The sequence below is a fragment of the Lepisosteus oculatus genome, chromosome 10 (genome assembly GCF_040954835.1).
Source record: "Lepisosteus oculatus isolate fLepOcu1 chromosome 10, fLepOcu1.hap2, whole genome shotgun sequence".
NCBI lineage: Eukaryota > Metazoa > Chordata > Actinopteri > Semionotiformes > Lepisosteidae > Lepisosteus > Lepisosteus oculatus.
In genome coordinates this window covers 38,892,300-38,907,384 of record NC_090705.1, presented here as the reverse complement: position 1 = coordinate 38,907,384, position 15,085 = coordinate 38,892,300, and the positions used below count along the sequence as shown (strand labels likewise).

The 15,085-nt window shown below is 35.6% G+C and overlaps 1 protein-coding gene across 1 annotated transcript in view; it reads right to left on the bottom strand.

Moving 5' to 3' along the window:
* The window catches only part of emc2 (ER membrane protein complex subunit 2), a 42,578-nt gene extending 27,737 nt beyond the window's left edge, over positions 1-14,841 (bottom strand). The window contains exons 1-5 of the mRNA XM_006635562.3: positions 14,750-14,841; positions 12,418-12,531; positions 6,578-6,642; positions 2,152-2,237; positions 965-1,022 (exon numbers count right to left, since the gene is read on the bottom strand). Coding sequence (XP_006635625.1) covers positions 965-1,022; positions 2,152-2,237; positions 6,578-6,642; positions 12,418-12,531; positions 14,750-14,789 — 363 coding nt within the window. The 5' untranslated portion in view covers positions 14,790-14,841. The remainder of the gene's footprint in view (positions 1-964; positions 1,023-2,151; positions 2,238-6,577; positions 6,643-12,417; positions 12,532-14,749) is intronic.
* Between the last annotated feature and the right edge of the window lie 244 nt (positions 14,842-15,085).

Sequence of the window (15,085 nt, the reverse complement as noted above, 5' to 3'; positions counted from 1 at the left end):
TACATTATGATTCCATTACTCCAACACAATAAAATGTGAAAAAGTCCAAAGGGGCTACAGCCACTGTAAGCGTATGTTTTTGCGAGTCTGCATGTTCCATGGTTATATAATAATAATAATAATAATAATAATTGCTTACACTTAAATAGAGTTTTTCTGGACACTCCACTCAAAGCGCTTTACAGGTAATGGGGATCCCCTCCACCACCACCAGTGTGCAGCCCCACCTGGATGATGCGACGGCAGCCATAGTGCGCCAGAATGCACAACACACATAAGCTATCAGCAAGGAGGAGAGCAGAGTAATGAGGCCAAATGTATTTATGGGGATTATTAGGAGGCCATGATTGGTAAGGGCCAATGGGAAATTTGGCCAGGACACCGGGGTGACACCTCTACTCTTTTCGAGAAACGCCCTGGGATTTTTAATGACCAGCAGATTTCCCTTCCAACTCGGTTCTTAATGATCTACATCAGTTAATTATTGGCTTAATTGGACCAATTTATCATTTCTTCCTCGGTCTTAAGGTGCTAGTGCTAACAAATCTGGCAATATACCAGCCCTCTAGGACGAAGACTGGACACCCCTGCACATATTCACAAATGTGACTTTTTAAGACCTGTGTACCACTCAGTATTACAGAACAATTAGCTTTTAATTTTTCAATAGAATTCTCTCTTTCAATGTGACATGAAATATACCGTATGATATTTATATAATGACATGTACATCAAAATAGTTTCATTGTCATTAGGCAAATGCTGCAGTGATACAATTGTGATACACAATTAACAAAACATTAGTAAAATCCAATCATCCATCCATCTGTTATCAGATATCCATTTAATCCAGATAAGGGTCACTGCACAATTCCTGATGCACAGAGCACAAGGGGGAGAACTACACCCGAGATGGACTGCAGACAATTGAATAAATGTTTTCAATAAAATAAGGATTTCTTACTGTATTTGTTGGGTCATCTTGTAATATTGTGTCATATACTTTGCAGGCTTCATCATACCTGGGTAAAGAATTCAAATAATTACATGAAAACATGTCACATACACAGACGTACAATGCTAGAAGTGTGGGAGCAGATTTTCAGGGTTTGGAACTTGACAGTATGTAAGAGCACTGCACCAAATATTTTCTTATGCTTTCAATTATATCCTTCAATTTGATTAATTCGATTTACTTAACACCATTGTACACAGGTAAAAACTGTATACTTAAAACATCACCTGTATTTATCATCATCTAAAGACAATTTCTTACTTTGCTCATTTATGTCTCAAGACTGCTTCCTACCTTGTCTTAAAAGAGGCTGAAATCTGTATAGACCTATACATCTCTACTTGTTTTCAAACTTGCCTATATATAATCTCATATAACATCTACTACGAAAAGGATAGATTGTCTAATTTTAATTTGAAAACTATTTGGATCTGCGTCAATAATTCAGATCCAAACTTGTGGAAATGTACTGTAACGGCCCTGAAGCAGTACAGCATTTGTCAGTAAGACGGGAAAAGTTCTAAACTTTGAAAATCATGGTCCTAATTGTGAGCAAAACAAACGTGCTACTTGTTACATTAAATACACAAGTCAGGATGAATTCTAACTTGTTTTTATTGAAAGCAATCTGCAGCGCTTACGGTTTTACAGCCAAACAGTCCATGATCAAAAACTGTTCCGCCCGCAACCCACACAGAAGCACTCTGGTTCCCATTAACACTGAACACCAACGCTTACTATTACATTCCTCTTTCAAATTCATTTTATTACTTGACTACACATTTTGGATTTCTAATAGCAACAGGCAGAAACACAGGAAGGGGATTTGATTTTCGTCATTTAGGGCCAGGAGGCAATCTCGTGTCCAGCCATTCAGTCATTCATACGATCAGTCATGGAGCTGACATTATGTATACACTACAGTACACACTACAGCACACAATGGTGAATAACTGTATAGATGCTACAAGACAGGTGTAAGTCTAAGGGCCTAACGCTCCAAAGTAGTGTACAGTATCATCAATATTTTATGTATCGTGCTGCCAGTGTCAAACTCTTCCACAGACTGTTTTTATGTCCGATCTTTCTGAAGTTCCATTAGGAAATGGACTAGACAGTATGATAATGCCAGTTACCTTTCCAAAGCCTCAAGCCTCATGCCTGCTAATCGTTTCACTCTGTGGCTACCTTGGAACTGCTTCCGCAATTCATGTAGACAGCTCTGCAAGAAAGAAATCAAGTATTAAACCTGGCATTAGAGCATAATTCCCTGTATAGCAAATTTGCTAGCTTCCTTCCCTGCTTCTTCTCAGGGAAAATCATCCTTATGTACACTGCTAGAATCCTGATCCTTCACATCTCCAAGTAACGAAACGAGAGGCCCTCTCATGCAATTACTTAAGATGAAAAATAATCAGTGACATTCAAAGTTTGGGCCAGCCAAAAAAAGTCAAATATTAGTCAGCCACCCACCAATTAGAGAAAAGTGTAATGTTACTGTAACATAAACCAGTAGGGAAAAACTCCTCACTAAGGAATGCAGTCTGCCTGAGCTACAGCACAAGCCCAATAATAGTGAGGCATGCTCTTAATTATGGAGCTAAAATGTTCATGTGGGATTTTCATTCACTCTTTTCTTATGGCAGTTCTGGAATGATTTCAGGTGACTGTTCCTTGATGCAATACTTCTAACAAGAACATTCCCCGCATACTGAATAGGTTAATTCAGGTAACTATACGGACTCATCTATTCCGTACTCCCCAGGGAAATGTTCAACCACCTAGGATTTCACCTTTATCTTTAATTGAAACATGGATTAACAGATGCCAAGAACGCATTTGATTAATACGGCTTTCTTGTCCGTGAGTTACGTTGGTGAGGTAAGTGCAGAGTGCCTTTTGCAGACTACAGCTTTAAAATGGTGATGATCAAATGATCTATATATACACCATATGTAAATATCAAGAATCACTCTACAGACTAGGCTATAATTCACTGGTCAGGACGACAAAGCTCCACTGCTCGATGACATAAGCTGCAAGGTCAGCAGGTAACTCTTTCCACTGCCTCTAATAGTCTGGCTGCAAAAAGACACAATAACACACTGACTGGCACAGAGCCTTGCATAGCTCATTCTTGATTACCTATATAGAAACAGATCTTTCAGTGAATTCTATGTTTGTCCATTACAATACCCTTCAGACGCTACCTGGAGATTTTGCCTTGATGAAAGGAGCACATTTCATACATCTGCCGCTGTGTTGTAGTGTACACAACATCGTCCTTTAAACCCTATACGCACACCTGTTGTTCATGAATATAAACGACACACAAGACATTAAAGCTTAAATCATAAATTAAATTAGAATTAAGTGAACTGATGTATTTTCAGATTCTTAAAGTCAGTACTGCAGTTAGATTTTAAATCTCTCTCTTAAAAATATAGGCCATTTTCATCTAATGTTAAACTGTAATGAAAAGGCTACATAAATATCCCAATTTTGTGTAAATGTGTTTACATCTGTTCCAGTGAGTTCTGAGCTAAACGTCATTTCCAAGAAAAGCAAGCAGAAGTTCACTATTAAGCATCACACCACCTGCTATAAACAGATTATATCCCATCCATCATTCTGAGCTAATGGTTAACATAAAAATAGCAGTTGCATTATACATGACAAAAATGAGACTTTCCATTGCTGTTGCGTGGGCATCTTCTATTCTACATTCTTGACTGTTAAAAGCACAGACAGGATGCTTCTTCAGAATTTTCCATTTTATTGTCTTAACAGTGAGCCCTAGGTTTTATTTTTCACAAATTTCTAATGGAACTATAATCATGTCAAATGCTTAATTCATCAAATTAAAATGAACACATTGCTGAAAATGGTAGAGGTTTAAAAAACTTTAAAAATGACAAAAAGACAAAGAGGTATCACTCTATGTGCAGATAAATGATTGTATGCATGCAATTCATTATCTGACACTCTTGGCTCAGTATTTGCATTTCAATGAAGAGAAAGCCATATCCTCTGCACAAGCACAGAAGGAACTTTCATTTTCTGATAACTATAGAGACCATTCCATCTTTTGTGCCATTCATTTATATGTATATTAAATTTAAAGCACAAAAACAGTATCTACTGTATGTAGCTTGAGCAAAAATACCAAGAAAAAAGGGCAAATGCTCCTTCCACCAAATATTGAGTTCAAAGGTCTGAATACTTAAGCAATCAATATATTTCAGTATTGTGTGGAATTTACGGTACCTTATCTTACCCTTAGCCTTCAGTTTGAGCATACAGATTTTTAATAAAATAATAGGTAAAATAAAGGTGTATGCATCAGTTTTTAATCTCTCAAAAGTGGACATGAAGAAATACAGAAAATGTGTCAAAGTTCTACTGGGAGAGAAATACTGATGACATTTTAAGCTAAGCTAGGACACCTAGATAAACATGAGTAATACTTTAATTCACTTACATTCTACAATGAATCACAACCAAGCAACTACTATTTATCTGGATCTTTTAGCCAACAAACAAGAGCATCACTTGGTTTATAAGTTAAACTGAAATTTCACAAACAAAAACATCCTTTTACATGCTGCTAGTTTCCAACTGAGATCTCTTGATGAGAACCTGTCTAATGTTTTAGGATATGCATAATTAGTCCCACCTTACAAAATCTAAAGAAGTAAAGGTATTAATACACAAAGAAGAAGGATGTGAAAACAGAGTGCAAAACAGGTCTTCACATTGCCTATAAATGACAAGCCGGAATAGGAAAAAATAAGTTTGCAACAAGAAATACAGTAAATGGTGTAGTGAAATGAAAATAGGTATTTTGAGGTACTGTAATGTTTTGTCTATACAAGATTTTTTCTCTTTCTCTCATTACAGAAAGATCAAGGACCTGCCCTGTTGAGGAGTCTAGCCTGAAATTATGCATTTCTTTCCCAAAAAAGGCCATTACCCTAGTAGGAGATACACAGTTTGCTAATGTTTAAAGTGAAATATTATTCAATTAGGCAACCATGCTGTTGGGATTCCACATATTGTTGGCTGAGGCAAAAATTTCAAAAAGTTTCAAAAACATAGCTTTCCAGTGTCATTTGATCTATGTTGGGAAAACTTGAAGGCATGCAAGATCTACAGTAGGTACTGTAGATGACCACAGAGATAACATCTTGTACCCATTTCATTTCAACAATGCCATATGATTAATGGTCTTAAACACACAGTTTAAAGCATAGTTAAACCATCTCCATAGGGAAATGACTCTGACAGTTATCCAATTGATCCTGACAAAAGGGATTCATAAACTTAATATAGCTACACCTCACTGCCTTAATGAGTAGGCAATGAATGCCCATATTTCTCTAAGTCTTCTGTTCAATTTGGCTTCACACACCAACCTTGATCTCTATTTCCACTGAATTGTGGCTCACAGAAGCTACCTGATTCCTACTATGAGTTATGGTTGTTTTCTTTTGATATACAGTATGTCTAGCCATTATTGCATCTTTTTTCATTCCTTCTTATATTTGTAGTCTTTTTAAAGTTTAACAGAAATTAATATAAAATCATACCTTCCTTTGAATGATTTTAATTAAGATTCTTCTGTGTGAGTTTATGGCAATTTAGAATATTAATAGAGGTGTTTGTTATTTTTTATTTGTTATTTATTTTTAACTGTTCTTGACAACAGAACAGTTCCCCTGGTAAAAGCTGCATTGAAAGCACTTTACATCTGAACAACGCAAGGGTCTGTGTGGAACAGCATTCCATTAGATTTTAAGGATGAAAGTGCTGTAGCATTAAAAGCTTAATCAAGTCTCTTGTACATGATAAAAGTAGATGTTGAAACCTTTAGACTGACAGCAGTTAGAAGCTTGAAAAAATAATTGATGACCAAAAAATACCTAAAACAAACCACGCATTTATTTATATTTTTGAGCATTTTATATCGTGTGGCAGTCCAAAAGCAATGAAAAAAAAAACAAAATTGTAAGAGAAAAATGGTTAGGTAAAGCAGAAAGCTTAATACTATAATAAAAAGCCTAAAGCTAGGAATAGCAAGATGTAAAACAGGAAAAAAAACTGTGGTCCTTTAACTCTGATAAAAATCAACATCAGGAAGTTTCCAGCATTTAAACTTCTAAGAAAGAGTTGTGTTGCAAAACGTCCTGTGTCATGCTTTGTACGAACATGATTACAAAATAAAGGAACAGACTGCAAACATACAGAAAACAACTGAAAGAAAGCATAATTTTCAGATAGGACAATTAGATAAAACAGAGAAATTAAGAGTTGTTTTTCATTTGGAAAAATCTACGAACCTGCACCTAAGTTCATAAATACAAAGAGGGATTAAAGCAAATCTCTTAAGACTGCTTTGCCAGCATAAGGTTTTCCACAACTCAGATAAAGTGATATTTTTGGCAGGGTGCTTTGGACCAAAAATCAATCATGTGTCTCTTCTGGCAAATAATACAACAAAGTAGCAAGGGCCATTAAAGGGTTGTGGGGTTGGTGAGGGGTGGAATCGGTTGTAAAACTTACCAGGGCCAAGTCATCCCGACTGCAGTCCAAGGCAGCTATCATCACCTGCTCATAAATTATCCAAACTGGGCAACACACAAAAAAAGAGACGGTTTCAATATGTGTTCCATTTTAAATTCAAGCTCAGTATCAAACATGATGAATTTAAACAGTGCCTTTTTCTCCCCTGTAAGTAAACTATTAGACAAAGTGAGTTTTGTTTTAAGATCATATGGAAAAAATAAATGGTGCATTGAATAGGCTTAATCACTTAAAAGTATTATAAATTACCTCTCTTAAAATGAAGAGGTAGACAAGCATGCCAGGCTTACTAGTGGTAACTGTAATAGTACTGACACTTTGATAAATAAATCCACAGATGTCGTTTTCCTGTTAAAACCACAATGTAGGTCTATTCATTATTTTTTTCTGTTCTATGCACTGACAGTCAAAATTGAGATGATCACCATGAATATGAAAGTCAGAGAAAACATACATGAAGACTTAGCTGAACAAATTGCAGACCTGGGTTATTGACATATAAATTATGACATGAGCAACTGTAAATAAATAAAACATTATTAGATTTTTAATTGTTTAATTAAACCATCATCCTTTCTGGCAGATTCAAATTTCAAACATGTATACCATTCACATTTCTTTGTGTTTAAACGTCTTGAATTCAGATCACTGCTAATCTTATTAAACAAATCTCATTACAGCAAAATACCATTCAAAAATCCTTTTTCAGTCCTTCAAAAAAAAAAAAGATGAACGGGTTCTTTGCCCCAACAGGTACTGTTGTCACAGTAGTATGAAAATTTACATTGTTTTTTTTTTGCTTTCATTGCTCGGAATTTACTACGCTTACTTTAAAAATCATCCAACGGCAAGATCAAGTAAACATAAGCAAATAAAACAGGCCTTGTCTACTTCAAAATACATGTGGGTTACTGCAAAGACAAAACCAAATTAAGAATCCACTGATGTAGACGAGTTAATATATTGATTCTTCTTGCCTAGATTATCAGATAAATCTGAAGCATACCTGAGCAGATAACCCACTGTTTTAAAAATAATCTGTCATTTAGCCATTTTTCTTGAGTGTTAATACTACAAATGAGAGGTGACCTGTCAGATCAGCTTGCTCATTTGCTTCTTAGTAGCCTATTCTTCCATGAGTCTTGTCCAGTCATCCATTAAAGAAACAGAAACACTATATTTCCACTTGAGGCTGACTAGCTTGTCCCAGACATCCACAACTGTGCAAAGTAGTACTTCCTGGTTTCAATCCTAAATAAACTTCCTATAACTTTAAGTTTCTAGATCCTTATTTCATTGCTTATGATCCTTAGGCGGCCCACTGCCTACTACATTATTCATTTGTATAAATTATAATGTATTATGTATTTCAGCTTTTACTTCCTTGCCTTAATTTGTATATTGATGTGTAGTATCAAAATTTCAGCTGCTTCTCCACATTGTTTAGAGAAGGGGAAAGAGGAAAAAGCAGTTTGTGTCTGGTGCCTTCCACCTTATTGTAATATTTTATTGAAATCTCAGTCTTTTTTCCTAAAAAAGCTTTATAAAGTAGCAAAGCACCACATTTTTTTAAGATTCTAATTTAAGACACCATATATTTATGTTACAAGTTTTTCTTGAAACATCCGAAAGTTCATTTCTTCCTTTACAAAAGAGTGCACAATATATTCACAATTAATGATAAAGGGCCTCATAGGTGTAATAGCTGCTACATATGTACTGCTTTTACAAGACTAGCTACAGGGTGCAACTGGAAAGGGTGTACATGGTGCATCATATACCATGTGTGAGTACTAGAACATTAAATATAGTCACGTAACGCGAAACAGCTATGACATTCTTTGAGTAAATTCAATTCAGATTTGCCACTGATTTCTAGAGCTGCAAATATCTGCACAGGTTATAAAGTGGACATGAGACACACCCACTTCAAGAAAGGATGTCTACTCTTTTTTACCTGTGGATTTTTGTCAATGGTTTAAGACAAACCTGGTGAAATAAGCTCTGATCATGTTTATTGATGATTCAAAAACCATTAACTGAAGGCTTTGATAGGTCATTTAGACAACTTAATGATTCGTTCAAGATAGCCATTAAGAGATTGGGAGGAAATAACCAAAAGAATGGTACTTATGGCACTCCAGGTTCTGTGGGCGTTAGAACGTAATCTGGCATTTAAGAAAATCAAAAAAATGATACCCAAGAAAATTCAAACTCGCTTAGAAGCATACATAGTTTAGTAGTTCTTTTTTTTTAACCAGACACAGGCAGAAAAGTACTCTAATTGAAATCAGACAATGATTGTAAAGTCCTTGGGAACAGGGAAATGAGGAGCCTGAAATAAGAAGCAAAAATGAAAGCAAAACCAATTAAACCCCACCATTTAGGGATTATGACAGAGCAGGAGAGGAATCCAAATTGAGTGCAGAGCTCAATTTGACAGAAATCCAGAACACAATTGTTCTGATTTAATCACTCAGTTAAATCAGTCCAATATATTTGGATTACAACAACAGTAGACTTTGAGGAGGCCACCCAGATTCTCAGTCCCTGCTTTCGCAAGTCACATACTAGAACAGTCCTTTCCTTCAAATCTTCTGAAAGTCTTCTGAAATAATAATAAAATAATAATGAGCTAACTGCTCACTGTAATCTGTTAACCTAATGAATAGTCCGCCATCCCTACATCGATCTGTTTTTTGTACCATATAAATATATACGTCATTTGACACACATCCAAGAACGTTTCATTTGAACCTAAAATTTGTGCACTGCTAAATAGCTTAATTAATTGTGTAGTTGTAAATGCCTCAGAAACTATTTTAATAATCCTCTGGCTTGGCTTAATAACTGTTAAGTGTTAATTGAAAAATGACTATAAAATCCCACTGAACATATCTAATTTGCCAAAACAAACAGGCTAATGGCTTATGTTTTTCATCCACAGTTTTATGATTCCAGTTCTGCTCTGGTAATTGCCTGCTTGCTTCACAGCCAGTTGTTTAAAGCTGGATTAATAAAATCAGGCTGTATAATGCACTAGGTTTTAGAAGGCTAATTGTTATTCATATCATTATGAATGGATAGGGAAAAATAATCTAGATGCTTAAAAGAGAGCTCCAAACCCTCAAACAAAAACTAGTCCACTGTCCACCTCATTAAGGAGAACAGACCAGCTTACAGGTCAGCATGAATACCAGTGCTGTTCTTTATGTTGAAAGATGTCAGCTCCACAGATAGGCAAAACTTCCCAATGAGGGAACCTCAAATTTACGAAATCCCATTGGCTCACACCGCCCCATAAACAATCTCGGAAAGTATAGGCATATAGGGAAGGCATAAGCAAACAAAAAATAGATATTTCATGCATGCAGTTAATCATTATCCACCTGGCATATTTCATTCTGACATAAAAAAAGAAACAAAAAACAGAAACTGACAACAGAACTCTAAGTGTAAGACACAATCTATTTTTTAAGTTGCTGTGTTGCAGTAGTGGTGTCTTGTACCTTTCTATGCGCTCTGACACAGCTCTATTTGATAAAGAGGTATATATGATTTTTTTTAGATTCTGCCATTTTTTGCAAATGTTGAGAGTCGTGCAGGTTTGGGGGTCTGAAACCACTCACCAATTGGAAATCTGTTACCTAGACAGATCTGAGTCACCGAAAACAAGATAGCAGTTTTCAGGGACATGGGAAGAGAAAACTGGAACAGAAGCTCCTCGGTCAGATATATTGAACCCATTGCCCTCTGACACGTGAAAGGTGGTCCATTGTGGAAAATTGCCAGATGAGAAGACCAAGAAAAAACATCAAGCTTTACTCATTCTCCCATCCTCAGGAACTGAAGAAGCAAGGCACTGCAGGTTAGCTACAACTTTACACGAACCAAACCTTGAGCAATTCAGGTCTGATCTTGAACGACTGAGCCTAATTTCTGGGCTCCGAGCAGACCACAAGTAAATTTAGGGTCAAAGGACAGTTTGTTAGATTTGAGTTCGGATTTCCTTTTAGTACCCACCAGACAGAGCATAAATCTCTGGAACACATTATCTGGTTTGCAGAAACATCTCTCCCTGTTTTGCATCACTGTTTTTGAGAGCACAGTCCTTTGAATGGTCTTTTGTTGTAAACATACCAGCATTACTATCATAACCTGAGGTTTTGTGGTTATTTTTCACTAAGGTTGTTCCATATTTAAAGGGACGAGTTCAAGTAGTTTGGGGCAGCAGAAGGCTTGGTCTTGGGGACTCATGTTCTAAGAAACAGTAGCTTCCATTTTATTCATTCAGTACTGTTCTTATTTTAATGTAAAATAATATTAAAATGTTGCTGTGAAGATTCATGTTGTCTGTGCTCTTAAAAATACTTTGGAAGTGGGAGTTGTGGCTTGCTACTTTTGCAAACATTGTGAAAGAGAACTTTTACTTTTTCAGTGATGCAAAACACTCCACAATTTGGCACACTAGAACAATTTAATGATGTTCTGAGACAATTTATTGTGCCGTCAATATAATTTCCAAATGCCTGGAGTATAAAGAAACACTGTTGCCACAACTGAAGCTGCAAATTTGGTTCAGTCATCAGGTGTGAGATCATGCTGATTGAATTTGTGATAAACTTTTAGCCCTTAAAAAGTTTTGCATGCTTTTATAACAAATGCAGTCACATATTGGTCAGAGAAAATGTCTATAATAAAAGGAATATCTGAAAAATGTGGTTACAACTTGTCTCTTAATTACTTCAAGACCACCTAAATTACATTGCCAATGGAAACTGATTCATTAACTGCTTGATTCACTCACAGTAAATTACAGAAAACATTTTTATATTTCTTGTGCCAGTTTTCTATTGTCAGTTTTCTATTGTTTTAGTTGCCAAGTTATTGTAATAAATAAAGATTACAATATGCTAGACTAATCACTTTCTATTATACAATTGGCAGCAATAGTCTATAGTTGATTTGGAATGCAATAGGAGACTTGAGTAAGATAGGCGTTTTAAAATTTCATTTAAAATTATAAAAAGTGGTAGGATTTTAAAACTATTCAGCATTAAATTTAGTATTACAATACAAATACGTATAGACAAACTGTTAGTCTTTTTAAGCTGTGCCCACATGCCTTTTAAAATAATTACATTGACTTTCAATAATATAAATAACTAGCAGATCATTTTGGAACCTAATGACTTTTTTTTAGCAAACTGACAGAACTCAACTACAACTGAAACAAAATACAGAATTGTGCTACAGAATCAGGTGGCAGAATATCGCTTAAATCCAGAAACAGATACTGTGCGCTGATGATGCAGGTTATTTTTTTCTCTAACTCTGTCATTGATTTACAATAATCAAAATATAAATATTAGTTGCAACTGACGAATACTGTAATGGTCTGCTCATAGATCTTATTTCTCTTGATACCTGATCAGTGTTGACAAGACTATTCATTGATGTGAGACCAAAGAAAATGAAGCTTCAAAGTTAGAAAGATCTTCCTTAGATAAAATATGGAAGTCAGGAGAACATAAAAACATTTCCAAAAGAGAGGAGGCTATTGAGTCCATCCAGCTTAATGGGGTTTTATGAACATATTTCTCCAGGGCAGCTTATTCTGAAAATTCAACACGGTAAAGGAGTGTGAAACACATTAACTTTCCAAAGCTATATAGGCAAAAACTAGTGCATTGTCTACAAATCTTTCCCCAACACCGTAATCTTTTATCTTTTTTTTCTGGTATGTATATAGGAAATAATAATCAGATACATACAGAAATACACTGGACTCTGCTGTACTTTATAGGTTGGATACTTACTGTCATCGCCCAGCTTGGACATGTGCTCATGAATTAATTCTTCACCAACTTCCACTATTTGTTCACTGTTACGGTAATTTTCCTCTCTCCATTTCCTAAGCTTGTCCCGCATGTCTGTCAGAAAATAAAGAGTTAAAAGTTACAACATCTGAGATAAAACTAACAACCCTAGCTGATGAAGAACAGTAGAACTAGAGGCTTGGTGAATACATTTCAATTTAGCCTCTTCTTCACAGCCTCCAGCCTCTACATACTAACCACAATCATGTACTTATAACTAGATTACCTATGTCTACTAATTTTACCCACAGAAACTTGTTTAAACACTACTTAACAAATTAACCAGACTTATGCTGGATACTGTGGTATATCACGTTATAAAATGGCAATAGAGACAAATCTGAGCAAGATTTAGCTAAAAATACCAAAGTTGTCCATTTAACACTGCAATGATTAATGGATACTACTTAATATTAAACAACTGGCCTTCTATATAGCAGAGGCATACCTCATGAAGTATTTTATCCAAAACTACATCAGTAAAAACCGTCAGGAATATTTTGGCCACGTAAAATGATAAAAGGCAGCCTAAACACAGCTCAATGAAATCACACAGAATTTGAATGATCATGAATTACGTGAAAAGAGAAATGCTTGAGAACCATTCCTAAAATCCAAAAATTATACTACAAAACACATCGATGGACAAGTAGGTGGCACTCTCTCCTGTGGACCAGAGTTTCCAGCCCAGTGCCCCATCATGGTTACTGGTTATACTGTGCCATCATTCAAATGAGATGTTAAACAGAGCTGGGGTCCCATGGCACTCTTCTCTGGGCTTAGACAATCTGATCTACCTAAACAGCCCTCCTCATTCAAGAAGTGAAGTTATCTCTTACTTACTGAGCTGCTGCAGGAGCATAATGTCTGCCGTGTGAATCACCTAATCTCACCCTACTTATGGGTAGCAGGTGAAGTGGATCCTATATATGCAGTACTTCTGAATGAAATGTTATGATTTATGAAAATGCAAGCTTTACATACAATAGGTAGCCATATTTTCCAAGGAGGAAACTTTCTAGATGAATCATTGCTGTGTAGGCACCTTCATACTTGAAATACACCTCATTTTGGTGCGATTTTGAAAATCTAGTAATTATATTAATACTGGCAGCTGCCCTAAGAGTGTATCTGTAAAGACAGCTAGGCCTTCTGCAGAATTCATTAAAAATATGACTATGTTAGTATTTCCATATAACTGGAGGACTTCGAAGTGTCGATTAAAATAGGTAAACAGCAGCAGAACTTTATACAGAAATCCGTGTATATTAAATTATGAGCACATCTAGGCAATTTCAAATTGCCATATTTTCTACTTTAGATGGAACAACATTTAAAACGTCATTTTAAATATAATCAATATCCGTTTAAAGCATGTTAAATATGGCTACAAGTTTTCTTCCCCACAAACTGTTTGATTTGATACAGATTGATTGAGCTTTTTTGGAATTAAACTGCAGTTAAGACAGATGAGAGGAGGTATTTGGATTTTCTTACCCTACAAAGTATTCCAAAGAAACACACCCCTAAGCCATTTTATTTTTTCTATTTCATTACATAAAAATGTTTTTATTAGGTTCCAAAGTTTGGAACAACAGCTCACTATAACATGTGATAAACAACAGCTACTAGGATACACTAACAGAATACCATTTAAAATCAGTGACAGAATTCACAGATAAAGACATGAACAGGCACACAACAGGATAACAACCTTACACCATAACCTTTTGGTGTTGTGATACAATAGTTCACAGGGCAAATTTACTATAAAATTCCAGGGAAAAGTAAATACAAAAATATTTTGATTAATACAGAAACGTGATGTATAGACAAGCTGCAACATTGAAAGGTGGGCGTGAAATGCCATATTCGACTTCAGAAAAATCCAAAAAGACTTGTTAAATATCTTTAAACTGTAAGACAGGTATTCTAGCATTAAATACAAACCAAGAATAAAAAAATCATTTACTGAATTCACCGAAAAAAATGATATACAGTGCTCAACGCACAAATAAGGAAATAAAAAAGAATTCGAAAATACTTTGTCTTGCTTTTGGTCTGCTGTTGTTTTTTGATGAAAATCTAAAGCTCTGTTCCGATAATATCAAGGCATGCACAATCAACAAAGGATGCGATTCAACCACAAATGCAATAACAAGTCTGACAACCAGCATCCTAGATTGAGTATAATATACCAAAATGTAGTAATGTCCGTTACATTTGTTCAGATTTTCTTTCTTTTCCAACAAACAAACTAATTTATTTTTACCTTCCCAGGTCACATCGTACAACTCTGAAACAGACGCCATGTTTATGCGCACACGTTATGACGTCATCAACGTGCGTATGCCGAGGGTCACGCAATGAGGGAGGTGATAAACGTGGTGCTGCTGGGAAAGTTCTCTGTCTATGGAGCTATATGGGACAGCGACGTGTGATTACTTTTGTGTTTGAAAGATACAAATAAGTCGTTTTTGCTAAAATATATGGTTACCAATATATACATTTGGAACCAGAGCTCCAAACACACATTGCAAGGCTATATCACAGCGCATTTCCATTTATAAAACGTGATAACATTATCAAAGCAGGAATTCAACAATTA